At 45.1% G+C, this 23,462-nt stretch overlaps 1 protein-coding gene across 4 annotated transcripts in view; it reads right to left on the bottom strand.

Moving 5' to 3' along the window:
• LOC132581593 (protoheme IX farnesyltransferase, mitochondrial) overlaps positions 1-23,462 on the bottom strand; it is a 232,807-nt gene that overhangs the window by 190,534 nt on the left and 18,811 nt on the right. For all 4 annotated transcript variants that reach the window (XM_060252913.1, XM_060252915.1, XM_060252914.1 and 1 more), the window contains exons 3-4: positions 21,214-21,523; positions 18,965-19,089 (exon numbers count right to left, since the gene is read on the bottom strand). In XM_060252913.1, coding sequence (XP_060108896.1) covers positions 18,965-19,089; positions 21,214-21,523 — 435 coding nt within the window. The remainder of the gene's footprint in view (positions 1-18,964; positions 19,090-21,213; positions 21,524-23,462) is intronic.

Raw genomic sequence — 23,462 nt, 5'->3', positions numbered from 1 at the left:
ATTCCAAGTCATTGCAGGGCATTTATGCTGGCTAGACAAAATGTGTTTCCCTCCAAAGTTTTACAAGGGAGATATCATCAAGTCCCTTTAGGCGACAGACTCTGTTCCTGGGGAGTGAATATTCCCGACTCAATTCAGCTTATATTGCTTGATCGTTCCTTTTATCATAATCTCCGTAAAGATTTCTTTTGCAAGCTTTCTTTCTCCCCAGATTTGTCTATTCTGCCACCCTGTTATTATTTATTGAACAATACTGAGGGGGAGGTTAGTGAGGCTGTGGCAAAATTTTTGGCTGACATCCTTAAATTTAAATCTGACCAAGTATGAATGCATCTGTAAGCTCGGTTTCATTTTGATTTTATCTCCAATGTTTAAATTTTTGTACTCTGTGTAGTTTTATTTGCAACTGTTATGCCATTAAAAGTTTGGTATGATATGGAGAAGTCTTGGGGAGCAGGTGAGGTACCAGAAGACTGGAGGCAGGCAAATGTTGTTCCCATCTTCAAGAAAGGGAAAGGGGGGCATGGTGCTGGCACTGATGGTAATGGATGCCTGAATTAGTGCTCCACTTCCTCAGCCCCTTTAAACCCATTAAATTCTCAACCTAAACATTATTATTACTATCTCTACTATGGGCAATAAGAAAATAGATAAGCCAGGGACAACTTTAAAGACTTCTAAACAGATCCAAGATTTTTATTTTCAGACATCTGAAGAGCTTGCCAGTGATGGGAATGAGGAGGAAATTGACAATATGGCAACAGAGCAAACCCGGTTAGCCCACCACCCCACCAATCACAAGATGAGGTTTTATTGCATTGTTTAATAGGATGGAACAAAAGCTGCTGGCTAACATCTCTGTGCTCATTACGCTGCTTTCAGAGCAATTTGCTGAATTTAAAATATCTCTAAATACTGTTACACAAAAAGTGTACTCTGCTTATGAAATAAGCACCAACTTACAAAATGGCTACCAGACCCTTAGATTGCAAAGTGAATGTCTTCAATCCAGAGTTTCAGCACTAGAAACCTCTGCACATAAAATTCAACTTAAATCCCGTTGCTTTGATGAATATCTGGCCCCAATCTTGGATCTTTCTACATTCTTCATGCAGTGGCTTACTCATGAGTTGAAATTGAAAGAGGAGATGGCTCCTATCATAATACATGCTTACAGACTGGGTCCTGATAAAAACATTGTTGGCTGGAAACAAAATGGCGACGGTGTGAGTATTTTACTCCTGAACTCCCCCTGAGTTAGAAACATTTTGGCTTTAAATAGCATGCATAAAATAGCAAAACCCAAGAAAGGGAAAGGTGTTAATTTGAAGAAAAACTCTAGCTGCTCAGTGAGCTTTTATTACTAGCAATTAAGCCATAAATCACAGGCCAAGAAAGAGAAACAGAGACACGGAGGAGAGCTAATGGTGTTGACTCTTGTTTCAGAGAAGCCGTTTGATGTGATGTTTGAAGTTTATACAACAGATGCACTGGAACGTCTAACTGATAAAGTTGCTACTATGATGACTCCAATTAATGAACAGCTGCAAGAAATCAATGGTAAGCTGGAGATATTTGCAGAAGAAATAAGGAAAGTTAAAAAACTGGCACAGTCTAACTCTGAGGAGTTGGCTGGATTGCAAAGGACAACAGCAACAAAAAGTAATTATTCAACATCAAGATAAAACTATTCAAATACAGTCTTATCTGCGAGAAAATAAGCTGAAACTGCATGGGTTTCAGAAGATACATGTCGCCTGGAAGACCTCCCATGGACTCTTAACAGATTGGATTACAAACATGCTGCAATTGGAAGAGAACTCCTCTAACTTTATTGAAACAGCTTACCAGGTGGGCATCCAGCACTGGAAGGAGCCAAGATATGTTGTTGTTCAGTTGCACAGTCAAGTCCAACTCTTTGTGACCCCATGGACAAAGTCACGCCAGGCCCTCCTGTCTTCCACCATCCTCCAAAGTCTGCTCAAATTTGTATTTGTTACATCAGTAATGCTGTCCAGCCATCTCATCTTTTGCCAGGAACCCAATCAAAAGATGAGGTTTTTACTGCATTATTTAATAGAACGGAACAAAAGCTGCTGGCTAACATCTCTGGGCTCATTACGCTGCTTATGTCTTATTTTCATTATAGTACTTTTATCTGATTGTATTTTATTAAGTTATTTATATTTAATTGATTGGTCTTTGACCGTATTAAACTTTGATGATGATAAGGAGGCAACAGATGTATTACAGACTATGGGTCAAAAGTATAAATGGCCTGCATCAGGAAGGGTGATAGTAATCCATCAAGGCACCACTTAGCATATGATGAAGCTTCAGGAGTAAGACTGATACAGGCAATCAAAAAGGATAAGGAAACTGAGATGACAGGAAATAGGGGGAAAAGATAGCATTGGCATACTACATCACCAGTAAAAGGAGGATGGGAGTACAAGAGATATTGATAAAAATTATAAGACTTGATTAATAATAATCACATGGTTGGGTTACTAAAGTATAGTTGAATGTTATTAAATTTGTTATGGGTTAAACTAGGGGGAGGACGACGACGAAGAGGTAGTATTTCATTCTTTTTCTGGTTTGCTTCTTTTTTATTTCATATTTGTTTTATTTTTTATTTTTGTTTTTTTCTCTCCACTGAGGTGACCACTGTGTTTGTGCGGGGGGGGGGGGGGGGAGGTTTACTCTATAAAGGCGATAAGAGGATTGAAGTGTTTTAAGAGTCTTAGTGGGTCTCTGTTGTTTTTATATCAGTCTTTAAATCAGAGTAGAATAGATGGACAGATGTACGATTAGATCGATTAATGTAAATGGTTTAAATGATAAAATTAAATTGCAAAGAATTTCCTCTTATTTGAAGAAATCGAAGCCAGACATTGTGATGATGCAGGAAACACATCTTTAAAAAGTAGACATAAAAAATTAGCTACTCTATTTTGGCATTCCCAACAGTTTTTTGCCCCTAGCTCATCTAAAGCAAGGGGCGTAGCCGTCTTGTTGACAGGAACACGTAGTTTTCAGTTAAATGATAAATTATTGGATAAGAAGGGTAGACACCTTTTTCTCAAAGGAACTTCGGAGGGTCATCCTCTCACTCTTCCTACAAATGCACCAAACACCTCCCAGGAAGAATTTTTAGTGACAACGCTAGCAAAATTACCACTGGTACTTACTGTGAAGGGTCCTTCTCCTCTGAAGTCAGGAGGCCATCTCTGTGGGTTATTCCCATCGATCCTTCAGGGAGGCAGGAAATACTTTTTTCTACTTCCTGTTGGTGCCTTCGGAATGACCCGCCCTTCAGTTCTGGGACTCCGAAAGCAGTAACCATAATTCAAGTAATACTCTAGTTCTGTTAAAGAAAAGGTACTAAACAAGAGCATTAATGGCCACATAACAATACCCAGTGAAATACAGGGTAGAAAGGCAAAAAGAGAACAGCACACAGAAACAGAAATGTCGATGATGATGGGAGGGCTGAGATGGCCTCCTGACCTCAGAGGAGAAGCATCCTTCATGGTAAGTACCAATGCTCATTCTCCCTCTGAGGTGGAGGCCATCTCTGTGGGACCTCCCAGAGCAGCGTCCCTTAGATGGGTGACTCATCACCATCGGCTGCTATCGCGGTGTGCTGCAAAACTCTTCTTCCAAATAATTCAGCTTGTAATGACAAACAAAAGTGGAAATGGAAAAACATGCAGTAGCTTTACAAGCTTCTTCTGCAAACTATTCATTAAGTAGGGCTGCGTTGGTGGATGAACTACACAAGGAATGTGCCATAATTCTGGTAGGTGTCTCCAGGCTCGAAGCCTTGTAGGCTGCATATCACAAGCCTTGAGAACTAAGCTAATGGAAGTCTTGGAAATTCAACCTCTAGACCTGGAGGGTGATATGTTGCTGAAGCAGCTGTCTGTTTTCCTGATGGAGTCTGTCTTGAAATGTAGATATTAAGACCTCTGTGGACATCCAGGGTATGCCACACAAATTCCTTGGGATGCTTGGACTGTAGGCAAAATGTGGGAAGATAGATCTCTTGTGATCTGTGAAAATTCAAAGAAACTTTAGGCAAAAAAAAAAATTGTTGGCTCAGCCCTGAGCACTACCTTATCTGTGTGAAGGGTGAAAGCTTTGATTTTACAGATAAGGCACTAATCTCCGAGACCCTGTGAGCTGAGGTTACAACAATTAAAAAGAGAGTCATCATGAGTACCCACAACAGACCAACTTCCCTGAAAGGCTCAAAGGGAGACTTTGTAAGGGCAGATGATACTGTAACCTCCAAATAGGATAGCAATATACTGGAGGAGGTGCCTAGAGCATAGATTTTAAAAGGAAAACACAGGACATGATGTTTGGGCAGCTTGTATCCTCCATAAACAGGAAACGCTGTGGTAAGGGCACCAATCTGACTGTGGAGAGTGGGACTTTAGACCTAATGTCAGACCATCCTGGAGAAAAACTAACAGAAAAACAGTGAAGGGTGCCAACAGTTCAATCTGGTTTGGTTTTGTTTGAACATGAGTCAACAGTGTGATGCAGTGGCTAAAAAGGCAAATGCAATTTTGGGCTGTATCAACAGAAGTATAGTGTCCAGATCACGTGATGTGATGGTACCGCTTTACTCTGCTCTGTTAAGACCTCACCTAGAGTATTGTGTTCAGTTTTGGGCACCACAGAAGATATAGACAAGCTGGAACAGGTCCAGAGGAGGACGATAAAGATGGTGAGGGGTCTGGAGACCAAGTCCTATGAGGAAAGGTTAAAGGACCTGGGGATGTTTAACCTGGAGAGGACGTGGCTGAGATATGATAAGATCATCATCTTCAAGTACTTGAAGGGCTGTCATATAGAGCATGGTGTAGAATTGTTTTCTGTGGCACCAGAAGGTAGGACCAGAGTCAATGGGTTAAAATTAAATCAAAAGAGTTTCCAGCTCAACATTAGGAAGAACTTCCTGACCATTAGAATGATTCCTCAGTTTAGCAGGCTTCCTCGGGACGTGGTGGGCTCTTCTTCCTTGGAGGTTTTTAAACAGAGGCTAGATGGCCATCTGACAGCAATGAATTGTCTCAGCTGCAGTAGGAGAAGGTGCTTGTATCTAGAACAGAGCTACTGATAAGGTGAGTGAGATTTGATTTGCTTTTCTAAAACTGCTGGGGAGCATTACCTAGGGTTGCTGTGGGAGGTAACTGTGTGTGTGCTTGGTGCCTTCTGGAGAGGGATTTCTGATTGCTTTTGTGTGTCTTTTGTGTAGCTGTTGCTGAGTGAGGAGAGCTTGTTTGCCTGGGGTAATTGCTGGCCCCACCCTCTGCTGTTGCTCTGACTGTTGAGTCAGAGGTGGGTGGGGGCTTGAGCCTTTAATCTGCAAGGCTCATTCTTGCCAGAAGAGCTCTTGGCCTGTGGCTCTTAGCCTGGGGATCTTGCTTAAAGGTTCTGTAGATAGATGGGTAGCTACCCACAAGTAGTTTCAAGTGGTAGCTGGTAGTGGAATTTAAAGATAAGTGAAGATTAAAAAAAAATTTGAAATGGATTGCAGCAGTATGGCTGGTGAAGGAGCAGAGGCAGTGACATGTAAAGACTGTGGGACATTTGTATTTCTACCTGAGAGTAGCACAAATTACACTTGCAGCAAGTGTAAGTTAGTGGCCCTGCTGAAGGAGAAGATACAGGGAGTGGAGGCACGATTGTCCACACTGCAGTGTATAAAGGAAGGAGAGGATTTTCTTGACAAAACGCATGAAGCACTCTTGAAAGGACCAGAGGAGGGAGAGGAAATAGTATCTCAGCAATTAGAAGAGAACCCAACATAGGAGGAGGGTTCCTGGAAAAATGTAACCCAAAGCAGAAAGAAAAACAGGAGATGTTCTGAGTCCCTGCTGCTCAGCAATAGGTTCCAGGATCTCCCCACAGTAACTGATTTTGAACCATTGGAACAAGGGCTATTTCCCCAGCCTCCACGAAGCTTGAACAAAGTTTCTCAGGATCCTGTGGATAAGAAGCCTGGAGCTTCTGCTCTCCAATATAGGAAGAGGAAGGTGGTGGTGATTGGAGACTCCTTGCTCAGAGGGGTGGAGCCCAAAGTGTGCTGACCGGACTTGTCATCCCGAGAGCCTGCTGCGGCGGGGAGGGCTGGATATAAATAAAATATTATTATTATTAAGAGGTCTGCTGTCTGCCAGGAGCATGCATCCAGCATGTGACAGAAAGAATTGAAAGACTTATCAAGCCCACGGATTACTATCCTTTCTTGCTGATCCACGTGGGAACAAATGATTCTGCCCATCATAGCCCTGAACGTATTAGAAAAGACTATGTGCCTCTGGGTCAGAAGGTTAAGGAGCTGGGCGTACAGGTTGTGTTCTCGTCAGTGCTTCCTGTTGAAGGCCGTGGATTAGGACAAGAAAGAAGAATACTTCAAATAAATGACTGGCTACGTCGATGGTATCGTCAGGAAAGATTCGGATTTCTGGACCATGGTTTACGCTTTCGAGATGGTGGTCTTCTATCAAGAGATGGTTTGCACCTTACGGCGGTAAGGAAAAGGGTGTTTGGTAACAGCCTTGATAAGCTAATAAGGAGGGCTTTAAACTAAATTGTATGGGGGAGCGAGACAATAATTCAAAGCCTCGTATGATGCCAGAAATTGGGGATAAGAACATTAAAGATTTGCAGAGAGTGGCGCATATGCTAGATAATGTTAACTTGCAGGCTTGTACGGAAACCTCAGGATGCATAAAACGTGGATTTCGATGTCTCTACACTAATGCACAGAGTATAGGAAAAAAAACCAGGAGAAACTGGAAGACCTAATAAAGGAAGGAGACTATGACATAATAGGTCTTACAGAAACTTGGTGGGATGACACTCACAACTGGAATATTAGGATTCAGGGGTACAACTTATTTAAAAGGGACAGGCAAATGACAAAGGGCAGAGGCATAGCAGTATATGTGAACGAGGTATATACTTGTGAGGAAATATGTGAATCAGAGCATGGTAGCTCAGTTGAGAGCCTCTGGGTAAAAATAAAAGGAGTAAGAAACAACAGTGATATTATTGTGGGGGTCTGCTATAGACCACGAAGTCAGGCAGAGGACTTGCATGAGATACTTCTACAGCAGATTGCAAAGTTCTCCAAGAGAAGGGATACAGTGATCATGGAAGATTTCAATTACCCGGACATCTGTTGGAAGTCCAAATCTGCTAAAAATGAAAAGTCAAATAGATTCCTGACTTGTCTTGCTGACAACTTCCTTTTCCAGAAAGTGAAGAAGGAAACAAGGGGATGTGCTATCTTGGATTTGATTCTCACCAAAAAGGAAAAATTGATTGAAGAAGTGGAAATAGTGGGCAGCCTGGGTAGTAGTGACCATGTGATTTTGGAATTTACAGTCTTAGGGAAGGGAAAAGCTATACATAGACTTATAAGTTGAACTTCAGAAAGCCTAACTTTGATAAACTTAGAACTATACTGGGTAAAATCGCATGGTCAGAAATACTTAGGAGGAAGGGGGTTCAAGAGGGGTGGGAGTTTCTTAAAAGCGAAATACTGAAAGCACAATCACAGACGATTCCTATGAGAAAAAAAATGGAAAAAGCCTAAAGAAGCCGAAGTGGCTCCATAAACAGCTCTCTAAAGACTTAGAAATAAAAAGACTCCTTAAGGAATTGGAAGGAGGGCCTTATAACCAAGGATGAATATAAACAAATCACCAGTGCTTGTAGAGAAAAAGTTAGGAAAGCTAAAGCTCAGTATGAGCTTAGACTGGCCTAAGATGTTAAAAACAAGAAAAGGGGTTTTTCTGAATTGGGGTCTTGCTTGCCCAGGAAAATAAAGATTTGTTTAAATAAGCTTCTTCTCTTGTGCAGTTGCTAAACGCCATTGCTGGAAGAGTGAGAGAAAATGGCATCGTCCCCTCCACCGCAGGAGGCCCGGATTGACATCTGCCTTGACGGGAGCCAGGAGCTGGAAGAAAGTAGGTCCCCTAAAATCGATCGTAAGGGACGAGCCAGAAAGACAGCGGCTCCAGCCGGGAAGAACCACAGGAAGAAGACCATTGCGAAGACCTTCGGCACTCACGAGGGTACCTATAACCTCGAAATCAAGGGTCGTGAACGGTTTCTTATGTTTAAGGAGCTGAATGAGGCCCTAGAGTTTAAGGATGCCCAGGAAGACCTTGAAACGGGGAAGAAGACCTCAAAGGGTCGTGGTGGAAGCAGAAGACCCCCAGACGATCAGGAGGAAAAGATGCCCCGACCTCCGGGTAGGCCCAGGGCTATGCGACCATCATTGGCACGCGACGAGTGCGCCTTTTGCCGCGGAAGGGGGCACTGGATCCATTCGTGCCCAGACGCCCCTTCCCAATTTCGCGACAGAGGAAGAGGCCGAAGGGGAGTGCTTGACCACCACTGGCATGCGATGCGTGAACCTAGAGTCATGAAAGTGGCCACAGGATGGTATCTAGCCCCCTACAAGCGAAACCACACAGCTTGGAACCAGGTCTCCGACGCCGGTGCTGCAATGGAGGCGATACCAGAGAGAGATGAGCACGGAGACGGAGAAGGCATAGACGAAGCAGCCGGCCTGGCCCCCGAAATAGATGTGAGTCCACAAGAGCCTCTCCAGGAAGAAGCAGCGGCTTCTGCCCTTTTGAACCTCAGGAAGCTTTTCCAGGAAGAAGAAAGCTTGGAGGAGAATCCTACTTGTTAAAACCCTGATGTGAAGTCACGAAGAGGGGACCCCTTTTGAAGTAGTTTTGATTTATTTGCTTTTTGCGCTTAAAAAAAAAAATGCCTTTCCTTTGCTAGCAAGAGCTCGCCGCAGAAGAAGGGAAAAGGTAGGTTGGTCCCTGGGAAGAGTTAGGAAGTTAAATGTGCTCCGAGCTAGTTTTAGCTTGACACATTGCTTAGTGCCTTGCCCATATATTGTGATGCTTAAGTAAGAGAGAAGATTTAGTTCTTTGTGATTTTATTCATGAAAGGCCCTTTGGGAAATTGTTAAGATGAGGAAACCCAGCCCCCAGAAAGAAGTGTCATATGCTATATGATGATAGGATAGGCTTGTATTGAACCTGACCTTGTTTTGCTATGCAGTTTTAACCAAAGTTTTCCTAGATAGGGTTTTCAGGTGGAGATTGGCCCCAGACCTGATTGTTTGAAGCCCCGACCTCTGGACCTAACTCACCGGTAGCAGTGAGGTTCCACAGGCAACGCCCTCTGGATCCTGGCCTACCGGAATGGCAGGATTCCACAGGCATCAGAGACGACTCCCCTAGCTGCAGTCACACAGGAGTTGACTATTCTACGCTCAGGGAGAAGAAATTCCTCAAGCAACAGCCAGCTGATCGAGTTGAGAGATCCATGATTGCAAATGGTTATCAAATGTATTCCAGATGCGTTCCTGAGTATGGGTTTGATGTTTGGTTTTAATAGGTTGATTTTAGTATGTGTGATGGTTTGTGGATGTCATGATAAGTAATCAAACTCCGTTTGAAAGAGGGGAATGTGGCATCAGGCCAAAATCGATACAAATATTTATCGATATATATATATGGCTTAGCAATGCTAGAGATGTATGAAAGTGCTTTTAGAAAATAATCTTTTGGAGCAGTTTAAGCAAGGGAGTGTTAGCTGGCTGAGAAAAAGGGAACTACAAAAGGTCATTGCCCTTTCAGAGTGGAAAGCACAGAAGCGCCAGTAGGAAGCGTAAAAGGGAACTTCATTAGGCGCTAGCAAAAAGCAGTGTAGCAATAGGAATGTGGTGTGTAATAGTTCCGTGTGGGGAAACAGGGGACAAATAGGAGCCCTAACAGAGGGCGCAGGGAGCTGGTAAACTGGCACAAGAGGGGCTCCAAGAGGGGCTCCAAGAGGGGCCCAGAGAGCTGGAAAACAACCCAGATTGTGGTTAAAGTATGACGTAGGCGTCCTCCCAGGAGTTGAGGTAGAGACGCCCTATAAAAGAGGGCAGGTGGCTGCAGGCATTTGCTCAGACCCTCGGGTCTGGAGCCCGTGTATAGAGCGCTTATGCACGTTAAATAAAGAAGCTGTTTTCCTGATTCCTCGTTTCCGCGGCCTCCGTTATTGATCCGGCAGAAATTGGTAATGTATAAATAGGGCTTCCCCGTAACATAATTTGGTGCATTGGGCCGGTTTGGGGCCTTTAGCCCCTTTCTATTAGCCTGGCCGACTGCGGCTGCTGGCTGGTGGGACTGGTGCAACGGTAGTGGCCACCGACCCTCTTTTGGGCTGACCGTCCTCAGTCTCCCCCGTCGCCGGCTGCCTTCGACCACGCCTAATCGACCCAGCGGAAAGAGCCAACAGGAACCAGCTTTGTTTCGTTGAGTGCGTGTGCAGCCCCAGCCGCCCTCAACGTTATAGAACCTTGCACACAAGGGCGTGGCAACTTTTTTTCGGACCTTGTGCTCAACGTGCCTTTCCTTTTTGTAACAGTCTGACTGCAGTAACGAACCTCTCCGAGATGGTCGGGTAGGTGACCATACCGGGTCGCCTGACAGCCCACCTCCGGCGAGGGGCGGGCAGGAACACCCCGCTTCAGCAGCACTCGCAGGACCCACAGAGCGGGAAGGGACATAGTCGCCTTCCGCCTGCGGCCTTCCAGCAGTGTCTGATCGACGGAGAAGGGAAGGTATTAGCCCCTTCTGCCGGCGGGCCTTAGTCGGTTCCGCATGCAGCCGCTGCACTCGGCTACGGGCTGCATTCGAAGAGGGGAAGGGACGCAATCGACCCTTCTGCCTCCTATAGGTAGGGTACTGAGTACAGAAGAAAAATAAAACGGCTGAGTCACCCGCCAGGGTGAGGCCGCCTCTTCTTCCATTTTGGGGAAAGTTTTGTGTTTAATGCTTCGGGGAAATTGTGTGTCCAATATGTCTAAAATGTTTTGCCTGTTTGGTTAACCATCCGTGCCTTATAATCTGGGGGACGCCCCTGTGTTGTTCTTTTTTTGTTTGTCTTGATTGCCATCATTGTCGGTCAGACCCCTCCATTTGAGATTGCTTGGCATTAGGCCCTTCTCAGGGGGGGCGGCCTTCCACATGGTGTCTGCTTCTCGGTTAGGGATTTAGGGATTTTAGGTAAGGGCCGTGCTTATTGTGCCCTTGGTGGGGTGCCTAGCCCCCACGGCGATACAAAGCCGTGTATCTGAAAACAGAGAAACAAAAAAAAAGTGAGGAAGGAAGGGGTGGTTCCTCCCTAGCCGTTAAAAACAGAACACTTCCTTCTAAGTAACATATCTGTCTGGTGTGCTTGATGTGTGCTTGATGTGTGACTGAGACGACGCCCTGCGTCGAGGCAAATGCGGACCTGTCAGTAGCCCGTTTCCGATTCACGAGAGTGCATATCGGCGGCAAAAGCTAAAGCTCAGTATGAGCTTAGACTGGCCTAAGATGTTAAAAACAAGAAAAGGGTTTTTTTTTCTTATGTTCAGAGTACGAAAAAGAGCAAGGACATGGTAGGCCCATTGCGAGGGCAAGAAAGTGAAATTGTAACAGGTAATGAAGAGAGGGCGGAACTGCTCAATTCCTACTTTTCCTCAGTCTTCTCTTCTGAGGGGAAAGGTGCTCAACATGGCAAAAACAGAACATATAAGGAGGGTATGAAGTTCCAACCTAGGATCAGCATAGGGGTAGTACATAAACACCTCGTTTCTTTAAATGAAACTAAGTCCTCAGGGCCAGATGAATTGCATCCAAGGGTTCTAAAAGAGCTTGCAGATGTAATTTCTGAGCCTCTGGCTATTATTTTTGAGAATTCTTGGAGAACAGGAGAGGTGCCAGAAGATTGGAGGCCGGCGAATGTTGTCCCCATCTTCAAGAAGGGGAAAAAAGAGGATCCAGGTAACTACCGACCTGTCAGCTTGACGTCTATACCTGGAAAAGTTTTAGAACAAATCATCAAACAGTCGGTCCTGGAACATTTAGAAAAAATGGATGCGATTACTAAGAGTCAGCATTGTTTTCTCAAGAACAAGTCATGTCAAACTAACCTGATCTCTTTTTTTTTTTTTTGAGAAAGTGACTACCTTGCTGGATCAGGGGAATGCTGTAGACATCATTTATCTTGATTTCAGTAAGGCTTTTGATAAGGTTTCACATAAGGTTTGACAAGTTGGTAAAATGTGGTTTGGATCCTGTTACCATTAGGTGGATCCGTAACTGGTTTACAGATCGCACCCAAAGAGTGCTTGTGAATGGTTCCTCATTCTCTTGGAGAGGAGTGACAAGTGGAGTGCCTCAGGGATCTGTCCTGGGGCCTGTTTTGTTCAACATCTTTATCAATGATTTGGATGAAGGAATAGAGGGAATGTTTATTAAATTTGCAGATGATACTAAATTGGTTGCAAACACAGAAGAAGACAGAAACAGGATACAGGATGACCTTGACAGGCTGGAAAACTGGGCTAAAACCAATAAAATAAATTTTAACAGGGATAAATGTAAAGTTCTGCATTTAGGTAGGAAAAATCCAATGCATGGTTATAGAATGGGAAGACTTGTCTTAGCAGTAGTATGTGCGAAAAGGATCTAGGGGTCTTAATAGATCATACGTTGAAGATGAGTCAACATTGTGATGCGGTGGCTAAAAAGGCAAATGCAATTTTGGGCTGTATCAACGGAAATATAGTGTCCAGATCACATGATGTGATGGTATCGCTTTACTCTGCTCTGGTAAGACCTCATCTGGAGTATTGTGTTCAGTTTTGCGCACCACAATTTAAGGATATAGACAAGCTGGAACGGGTCCAGAGGAGGGCGACGAAGATGGTGAGGGGTCTGGAGACCAAGTCCTATGAGGAAAGGTTGAAGGACGTGGGGATGTTTAGCCTGGAGAGGAAGTGGCTGAGAGGTGATATGATCATCATCTTCAAGTACTTTAAGGGCTGTCATATAGAGGATGGTATGGAATTGTTTTCTGTGGCCCCGGAAGGTAGGACAAGAGCCAATGGGTTGAAATTAAATCAAAAGAGTTTCCGGCTCAACATTAGGAAGAACTTCCTGACCATTAGAGCGATTCCTCAGTGGAACAGGCTTTCTCGGGAGGTGGTGGGCTCTCCTTCCTTGGAGATTTTTAAACAGAGGCTAGATGGCCATCTGACAGCAATGAAGATCCTGTGAATTTAGGGGAAGGTGTTTGAGAGGATCCTGCATTGTGCAGGGGGTTGAACTAGATGACCCTAGAGGTCCCTTCCAACTCTATGATTCTATGATTCTAAGATCCTGTGAATTTAGGGGGAAGTGTTTGTGAGTTTCTATGATTCTAAGATCCTGTGAATTTAGGGGGAAGTGTTTGTGAGTTTCCTGCATTGTGCAGGGGGTTGGACTAGATTATCCTAGAGGCCCCTTCCAACTCTATGATTCTATCTTACAAAAGCTGTTCAGACAGTGTTGTGAATGTTACTGGCTCTTGGATAGTGTCTGTTACTCCAGAAGAGTAACAGGAAGTGTGTTTTGCACTCAAACTCCAGTGGGAAAATGAAGGCAGTCTTGCTGGGGGCACCAGATCAGACTCTAACTAAGCATGTCTGGAGAGACTGGAATAGACAGACGAGGACAGAACTCTGTAATCACCAAGACCCAAGGATGGCGAGCCCTATGACAGGTCACCAGTATGACCTGTTCTCGAATCCTGCAAATGGTCTTAGGAATGAGTAGAAGCAGGGGGAAGCAAAGAGGAGTTCTGGGGCAGGAAGACGTGAGAACATCGATCGCCTCCACCTTCATGCAGTAATACCCCATGAAAGAAGCGAGGAAGCTGATGATTCGTGCTTGACACAAACTGGTTTAGGAAAGGACATCCTAGGTGTTGGTGAATGAGGTTGAAGATCTTGGGATGGAAGGACCATTCCCCTCCACCAATCCAGCCACGTGCTGTCCACCCCCCTGATGTACTCCACTCTGATGGGAGATTCCTCTCTTCCCAGGCCGAGATCCTCAAATCCACTCTGTGGAGCTGAGATGACTGAGAGCCCCTTGCTAGTACAGATATGCCTTGGTAGTGATGTTGTCCATCCGGACAAAGACAGGCTGATGGGCCGGATCCAGCCTGAAGTAATTCAGAGCCAGCTGGATGACCCTGAGTTCTAGAAACTGATGGGAAGACTCTGTTCTTCGAGAGTCCATTGACCCTGTAGCAGAACCTTGTTCAGGATAGCTCCCCAATTTGAGGGCTTGCAGCTGTGAAGAACTTCCTATAGACCTGGGTGTAGAATACCTTGCCCTGTCAAAGACTGCTGACCTTCACCTGCCAGAGAAGACTGGATCTGATGGATACAGGAATCCAGAGATGAAAAATCTTCTTTCCCATGATGCACAACTGGTAGGAACAAAGGGAATGCTGCAGTGGTCTGGAATGAGGCCTGGCCCACCAGACTTTGTCTAAGCAGGAGATCAGCAGACACATGAGTTTGTCCAGAAACAATAGGGATGAGAAATTGTCCTGGATTACCAGGATTACAGCAGCCTGGATCTTGCATCTTCACAGAGGCTATCACAGGCAGATACCATAGATTTGGGAACCATGCCTCCAGGCCAAGCACTCAATCTCTTAGCCACAGCAGTGGAAGTCATGGCCTTAGAAATGAACATTAAGCTGTCTAAGGTGGCATCAGCAAGAAAGAAGGCAGCCTTCAGCCTCCTGCTAGTGCCTTCAAGGAGGCAGTGGTTGTTCTCTGACAAGACCTGGATAACCTTGTGGATCCAGATGATTGTTGCTCTGGATGTGATGGAGGCTGTAGTGGAAGCTCTCGCCATCCTCAGAAAGCAGACCAGTAGACTGCAATGCTGCCAAGGCCGTCAACTGGGGAGACCTGTAATAACTCATCAGCATAATTAGACAGAGCATAAAGCATTTAAACCAATGTGGAAACTGCCCATTTGAGTCAGGTTTGCCCCATTCCACCCTGAGGTGACATTCAAATATTCAGCCGCAGTGTGAAAGGGAAAACTCATTAGTACTCGTGGCCATAACCTTTCTACAAGCCTTAAGTTCCTATGCATGAAACGCTTTTGTTAAGAATGCCACCTGGGTTTCTTCCTCCTCCTCCTCTTTGATAGGGGTTCCACCTCCTCCCAGTCATCAGGCACAGAGCCAGAGAACCGAGGTTCTGCTCCAGGGCTTCTCCATCTCTTTGTATGGGTAACAGCCTACCTGGGTGCCTTGGTGGCTAAGGTCAGGAGGGACTGAGAAGTCTGAGGTGGTTGATCAGAGCCCTGTGAAATGTGCCATCTTAGGGCAGAAAGAAGCCATCCCCTCTTGCATGTTTCTGCAGAAGGTTCACATCACCCCAATGTGGAATAAAGGAACTCCCAAAATTGGGTACTTTACCACTGAGGAAGGCGGCTCTGTGAGGACCCTGCTTCGTCTGGTATGCTGAACAGGCACCTCTGTCACTGTCAGCCATTGCCAGGGCCAGTTGCTGTGGAGGGAATGGAGTAGATGCAGACTCCAAGTCTCCAAAATGGCCGTCACCAGCTACTGACAGCCCTGAGGGACTGGCACGCTCTACCAGCAGGCAGCACTTCTTGGCCTGTCATTCTGCTGCCGCTGACTGCTGGGCTCTGTTGAGATGGAAAGCACAAACAAGCCACAAAGGCATGTTGGCCCCACCTGAAAGTAGATGGCACTTCTTGGCCTGTCATTCGGCCGCCAGTGTTGCTGACTGCTGGGCTCAGTCGAGACAGAAGGCACGAACAAGCCACAAAGGCATGTCGGCCCTGCCTAAAAGGTATGCAGCAATCACAGCTGCAGACGCCACTGACTCCTTGTCAGTCAGAAAAGCCTCTGAGTGTTCTGCCTCCATTTGGTGAGAGAAAAAATATTATGCAAGAGCACTTCAAAAGTGCAAAAAAGCATCGATCCTCTGTAGGCCTCTGAAGAGAGAGGGGGAGGGAGGCAGAGGAGAAAAGCAGTAAGAGAACTCACTGGGGACAGTCCTAACTAGGGCTGCCAGTTCACGGTTGGTGGGAAATTCCTGGTGATTCTGTGGTGGAGTTTGAGGTTTTAGATGGTCTTCTCTGCAATTGCTGTAAAATAGATTGCAAGAGGTGGTCCATATGTTACCTAAGAGCTGTAGTGGCTGATGGTCTAGTTTACAAATGCTTGTTGGAAGAGTGCCGTCTTACAAGCCCTGCGGAACTGTATGAGCTCCCACAGGGCCCTAACTTCTTCTGGCAACTCATTCCACCAGTGTGGGGTCTCTACAGAGAAGGCTTTAGCTATAGTTGTCATGAAGGTGCTTTAGCAGGGGGGAGAAGGTGAAAGTGGGGACTAGATGGTGGTGGGATCAGGAAGCAGACCCCTGGAGATGGAAAAGGGTGACAAGCAAATTTCTGGATACTCACTCCAGACCCCAGTGCCCCGGAAATGTGGTATTTGACGCAAGGGAAGGAAGCTGTGGACAAGGAAAAGGAGTTACAGTGGATTTGATGGTGGTTGCAGGGGTCATGCTGGTGGGCCAACCCACGGAGGTGGTACAGGATGGCCAGGAAGTGTGAGCAGTGAAATAATGTGGTCTGATCCAGAGGGTGCTGATCCAGGGGGCAGAAGGCAAAAAGGGGGACTGTTTGCTCATGGCGGCTGCAAAGGGGGGGGCAGGAAGAGGACCCCTGGATATTGGAATGGAAAAGAAACATCTTTTGGATACTCAGTCACAAACCTAACAAACCACAAACCAGTTGGGCAAACTGAAAAGTTCATGGGGCTTCAAAAACCATGGTTCGTAGTAGTTTCTCACAAACCACCATTTTCTTGGGTAATACCCATTAGTAATTCTTACCATACAATCCTACAGTTACACCACTCTAAATCCACTGAAATCCATTAATGCTGTGCAGACTACCAACCACCAAAGTTTATTTAATATAGTTACTGGTGGTAAACAATAATGCAATTCTAGGCAGAGTAACATCTTTATTGGATCTGGTATTAACCTTCAAGGGCCGAGGACCTGCCTACCTGAGGGACCGTCTTTCCCCATATGAACCCCAGAGAGCACTGAGGTCAACGGGGAAAAACCTAATGACTATCCCTGGGCCGAAGGAAATTAAATATCAGAGTACCAGAGCACGGGCCTTTTCGATCGCGGCCCCTACCCTATGGAACCGACTCCCCGAGGAGGTGCGGGCCCTGCGGAACCTTGAACAGTTCCGCAGGGCCTGCCAGACCACCCTTTTTAAATTAGCACATTCGGACTGCTAAGAAAAACGGTAATCAAAGGTCCACCAATGCGGTTTAAAGATCTATACCACACCATAACTGTATTTATTGGATTGGTTTTAAGTTAATGTTTTAATGTCTTATTGTTCTATATTGTAAATTTAAGGTTTTATTTATTACTGTATGTTTTATGGAATGTTGTGAGCCGCCCTGAGCCTGCCAAGGTGGGGGAGGGCGGGATATAAATGAAATTAATAATAAATAAATAAATAAATGGTATGGGGCCAATGGTCTGGGGCATACCTTCAGGACTGCCTCTTCTGGCATAGCCCCCAAAGAACACTGCACTCAGCAGAAAAAAATCTACTGGAGATCCCTGGCCCAAGAAATATTCAGCTGTCCTCAACCAGAGACAGGGCTTTTTGGCCCTGGCTCTAATCTGGTGGAACTCTCTGCCAAATGAAATCCATGCCCTGTGGGACCTAGTCTAGTTCTTCAGGGCCTGAAATGCAGAGACATTCCTCCAGGCCTATGGTAGAGGACAGCAATGGTCTTCATTTAGCTTGGCCCTCCTTCCTTCACTACCCTTGGGGTAAGGATAAATCTCATTTTAGATGCCATCTGGAATAGTTAGTGTGTTTGTTTATTGTTTTAACTTTTAAATCTGTTTGCATTTGTATTTCTGAATGCTGTACACTGCCCTGAGCCACAACCATGGGGAAGGGCAGTTTAAACACTGAATTTAAAAATAAATAAGTAGGATCATTGATTTCAGTGACTTAAAAGGGTTGTTCAGAACTGCACTGTAAGACAAACAAGATGTAGCACCTCAAATCCCATTTGTTCTAATAACTTAATTGAATGACCTCAAAGGACACAATGTATCATTCAAAGCCCTTTTAAACAGTGCAGTCCTGCAGTGGTGCTGAAGGCAACTGAAGTGGAAGCCCCCCTCACATCCACAGAAGGCCATTCCACAATACTGGCACCACAACAGAAAAACAGTCCTAGTCTGACAGCCGAAGTCTGAAGAATGATACTGTTTGGAAGCATTCATGGTCTTCTAGGTATGAGTTTTAACAATAAGAACCAGCATCTTGAATGATGTATGCAAATAAACAGGTAGCCAATAAGCAAGCTTGTTCATATGTGATTTTATACCATGTTTCCAAAAGAAGCAGTGGCTTCTCATGTATGACTTTTTAGACCTTTTTGCAAAGCCTGCTCATTTACATGGATGGGGCACATTATGTTCACACCGCATAGTGAAAACCATAATAGGAAAAACTTTATTCAAACACAAGATCACAGCAGATTTGAGAACTGCCTGGGAAACCAAATCAGCACCAAAAGCAATGCTCTTTATGTAATCAACAGCACTGTTAATGATTACATCTGAACCCTGTATTAACTTATTAGTACAAACATAGTACGCTAGATATTCATTTTTGGTCCACAAAAGTACAGACCCTGACCCAAAGGTCAACTTCTATAACTTCTAGTCTCCAGTCCAGGAAAGAATAAGAAGAGGCCATTGTAATGACCTAAATTAACACATACGTTCATATAAAAAGAGGTGATCCCACAGTAGCGTGGGCTCCAAGGATGAACGTCTTCAAAGATAAGCTCTAGCACTCTGAACTGAACCTATCAGCAGCCAACGGAAAAATGGTAAAATGGAGAGATGGTAGTAGACTTTTCAAGATACTTCCCAACACTAGATGAGCTCAGCATCTATTCATGGCACTGAGATGTGAAAGCAAGCTGAAGCACCCACCTGATTGATGGAATTAGCAGCACATGATGAGAGACCAGTTCCAAGGGAGGCAAGCAGGAAGCACGTTAGGTCAAACGGGACTGGTGCCATGACAAATCCAGCTGAGGCAGTACTTACAACCAAGGCTGAAACATAAACATAACAATTCAGTGCCAAACATAAACATAACAATTCAGATTGGAGGGCGGAGGGAGCGATCCCAGCGCTTGCTTTAAACATCAGAGGTGGAGCCAGGCAGACAGACAAGGAGGAAGCACGCTGGGTTTGCGGAGGGGGCGGGTGATTCCTCCTTGCCTGTGTGCCTGGCTTCAGCTGTGATGTTTAAAGCAAGCGCTGGGATCGGAGGGCGGAGGGAGTGATCCCAGCGCTTGCTTTAAGCATCAGAGGTGGAGCCAGGCAGACAGACAAGGAGGAAGCACACTGCCCCCTCCGCAGCCGGCGCTTGCGAAGCGCTGGGTTTGCGGTGGGGCCATGTGGAGCGATCCCAGCGCTTGCCTGAAGAAGATGGAGTCAGGCAGGCAGGCGTGGGGGAAGCGCCGAATCGGAGGCAGAGGCAGCGGATCGCCCCCCAGGAGGAAGATGCGTCCTATGGTCCGGAGCGCCTTATGGACCGAAAAATATGGTAATTTCTTTTCAGCTACCGATATAGCTGAGCCTGAATAAAAGCTGATAATATTTGGCTTTTATTTGGGCATGGCTATGAGAAGGTCTACCTAGGTATCTAAATGGCTTCCCCCCCTCCAATGAAAGTAATGGAGGACAGGGCACCTTCTTGGAGGGGGGGGGGGCATAGTATTAGATTCCCTGTTGCAATCTTTTTAAAACTTGGGGTGGGAAGATGTTGAGGAGGGCACCAGCAGCTATGCTGCAAATTTGCAGACTATCTAAAAAAAAAAAACAACTCCCCCAGAGCTACATATTGAGTCTCCGTTATACCCTATACCAAAGGACCCAATAGGGCAGGGGTGTCAAACATGCAGCCCAGGGGCTGAATCTGGCCCCCGGAGGATTCCTATCAGCTTTCCGAGCAACTGGTTCTTGTCTGCTTCCTTCTCCCTCTCTCTTGCTTCCTTCTGCATCTCAACTTGCTCTGCAAGGCTTGCTCAATCACACAGGAGCGACAGAGCAAAACCTCAATTTTCTCCATTGGTTGAGCCTCCTCCCCCTCCTGGTCCCCTGGGGAGGAAGAGAAAGCCAGAGCTTCCTTTGCCCAGTTCCCTGGATCCCATGGGAGAAATACAAAGAAAGCGCCTTTAAGACCAACAAGTGCTAATGTTTTATGCATGTTTTATTTTTTTAAAAATGTTTTTAAAAAAATCTTTAGTCATGTTTGTCTGTGTCCTTTAAAACGTTTATATCTCTGCTACCTAATCTTAAATAGGTACACACGTGGCCTGGCCCAACAAGGTCTCATTTATGTCAGATCCGGCCCTCGTAACAAATGAATTCGACACCACTGCAATAGGGTACAACGGAGCTGGAAAAATTCAGGTTTCCTGGATATTTCCTGAATCTGAGTACTATACCAGTATTGGGATTCAGGAATATTGGGAAATACTGATATTTTCCAGGTTCAATATTCCCAAACCTGAAAAATACCGGTGGGGGGGGGAGGGATTATTGCACACCCCTAGTCTACAGTGTTGCATATGCGTAATTGTAAATAGGATCTTGTTATGTTCTTTCTGTATTGCTTATTGTGTCATGTGAATAATTACGCTCTGCTTCAGTTCTTTCTGGTGGTTCCACACTTCTGAAATCCTAATGCCTGAATGTCCCGTTACGCTGACTGCAGTGCCGTACAATGAGCAACCTGCCTTCAGTCCCTGTGAAAAAGGCAGACTATAAATACTGTAAATAAATAAATTTATTATTTATAAATTTATTACTAACTCCAGCAATTTCAGGCTTGAATATTCTGTTAGAAAAATCATCATTGTGTTGTATTTTGTTAAAAAAAAAACAAATTTATTGATTTTTTTTAACAAAATACAACACAATGATGATTTTTCTAACAGAATATTCAAGCCTGAAATTGCTGGAGTTAGTAATTGTTCGAAGGTTGTGATCCCATTGATATTTACGTTACAGTCAGCACCATTGAACTAAGTGGTCCTTATTTCTGAGTAAGCGTGCACAGGATTGGACTGCACAAATAAGACCAGAAGAAAAATCATGAGATCATAAATACAACAGACGTATCAAAGAGTGAAACATGCTATATAGAAGATAAAAAACAATAATAATACCTGTAAGTTTGATTTTGGATAGACAAGCCAAAATGCTTGGTAATTCATCCATGTTTATTTTCATCTCTTTCCACTGTTTCTCTTTCTTTGAAGATGTTTCTACTACAGTTTCTAAACCACCAGTGATTGCAGTCAACTGGAGACCTTCATTTATCACTGGTTTCTCAGATGATGGAGGAAGAAGAGGTGAAACATCATGGAGAACTGTCCTTTCCAGGCCCAAGAGCTGCTTTTCACTGGAAGGAGATGCAGCTGATTCTGTCTTCAATTTTGCTTGCTGGCGGAGCATTGTGTTATTCTTTGCTATATACTGAAAGCAACAGAATATATTGTTAAAAAAAATCTAGCAATACGATTTTAAGGCATTTAAGTTACTTCTACGCACTAGGAGGTTTTCCTATAATAGTCCCAACTGAGCTGAATAGAAGTGGCACTACAGTTTTTATTTCTACAGGTAAATTTTCCCAGTCTAGCTCACTAATGATCTCTCTGTCATAAGACAATTGTTACCTTTTAAGAGGTAGGAAAAAGGAAAGGTCCCCTGTGCAAGCACCAGTTGTTTCCGACTCTGGGGTGACATTGCTTTCACAACTTTTTCACAGCAAACTTTTTATGGTGTGGTTTGCCATTGCCTTCCCCGGTCATCTACACTTTCCCCTCAGCAAGCTGGGTACTCATTTTACCGACCTCGGATGGAAGGCTGAGTCAACTTCGAGCCGGCTACCTGTAAACCCAGCTACCACCGGGAATTGAACTCAGGTCGTGAGCAGAGCTTAGGACTGCAGTACTGCAGCTTTAACACTCTGCGCCACGGGGCTCTTACTTATTAATACTAAGCAAGGACACTTGAAAGGATCATTTTGAAAAATCTGAATTCACGCTAAGGTTTTAATCTGCCCTATCCCATATGGCTTGGTATAGTTGATGCACGTTTTAAAACAATGAAACATTAAAGTGCAAATGCTTCCTCAAAGGGCTCAGCCCCATCCACAAATGCTATCCTAAATAAAAATACTCACAATGCTTCCTAGCTGTTTGTATTTCATTCATGGATGGAAACCAAGACAGTCTTTTTTGTCAACCTGAGGCCAAATTCAGGCATTAACTTAGCCATATAGGTAGTATGAAGGTAATAATAATACTTTTATTTTTAATACTTTTTATTTGTATCCCTCCCTCCCCACCGAGGCAGGCTCAGGGTGGCTCACAACATATAAATACAATGTACAGTAAAACCATAATACACGATAATTACAATTATATAAAACCATCATTAAATCAACTTGTATTAAAATTAACATTATGGTGCTATGACTCAGATCCTCTATAAAATTCAGTGGCTAAAACATTTCCAGCGAATCTATCTTGGCTCGGCATTAAGTGAAGGCTATTTTAAAGAGGTAGGTCTTGCAGGCCCTGTGGAATTGGTCTAAACACCGCAGGGCCTGCATCTCCTCCGGGAGTTGGTTCCACAGTAGTGGAGCTGCAATAGAGAAGGCCTGATCCCGAGTAGTCTTCAATCTGGCCTCCCTTGGCCCAGGGATATTCAGCTGGTTCTTTCCAGCTGACCTCAGCGCTCTCTGGGGTTCGTATGGGGAGAGACGGGTCCCTCGAGTAGGCAGGTCCTCGGCCATATAGAGCTTTAAAGGTAATAACCAGCACTTTGTAATGAACTCGGTACACCACTGGCAGCCAGTGCAGTCTGCGCAGCTCCGGCCGTATGTGCTCCCACCTTGGGAGCCCCAACAACAGCCTAGCCGCCGCGTTCTGCACTAGCTGCAGCCGCCGGGTTTGGCACAAGAGCAGCCCCATGTAGAGGGCATTACAGTAGTCCAGTCTCGAGGTGACCGTTGCATGGATCACTGTTGCTAAGTCCCGGCGCCTAAGGAAGGGGGCCAACTGCTTGCCCATCGAAGATGAAAGAACGCGGACTTGGCAGTGGCCGCTATCTGTGCCTCCATTGATAATGAAGGCTCCAGAAGAACCCCCAAGCTCTTGTCCCTATGGGCCGCTTTCAGCGGCACACCATCAAAAACCAGAAGGGGGATTTCCCTTCCCGGGGCACTGCTGCCCAAGCACTGTGGCTCTGTCTTCGTTGGATCCAACTTCAACCCACTCAGCCTGAGCCAACCTGCCACGGCCTGCAATGCTAGGTCCGGGTTTTCCGGGACGCAGTCAGGCCGGCCGTCCATTAGTAGATAGAGCTGGGTGTCATCTGCATATTGGTGGCACCCAAGCCCAAACCTCCG

The sequence above is a fragment of the Heteronotia binoei genome, chromosome 13 (genome assembly GCF_032191835.1).
Source record: "Heteronotia binoei isolate CCM8104 ecotype False Entrance Well chromosome 13, APGP_CSIRO_Hbin_v1, whole genome shotgun sequence".
NCBI classification, from domain to species: domain Eukaryota; kingdom Metazoa; phylum Chordata; class Lepidosauria; order Squamata; family Gekkonidae; genus Heteronotia; species Heteronotia binoei.
Note: the sequence above shows the minus strand (reverse complement) of the source record. Positions and strands in the feature narration are given on the sequence as shown.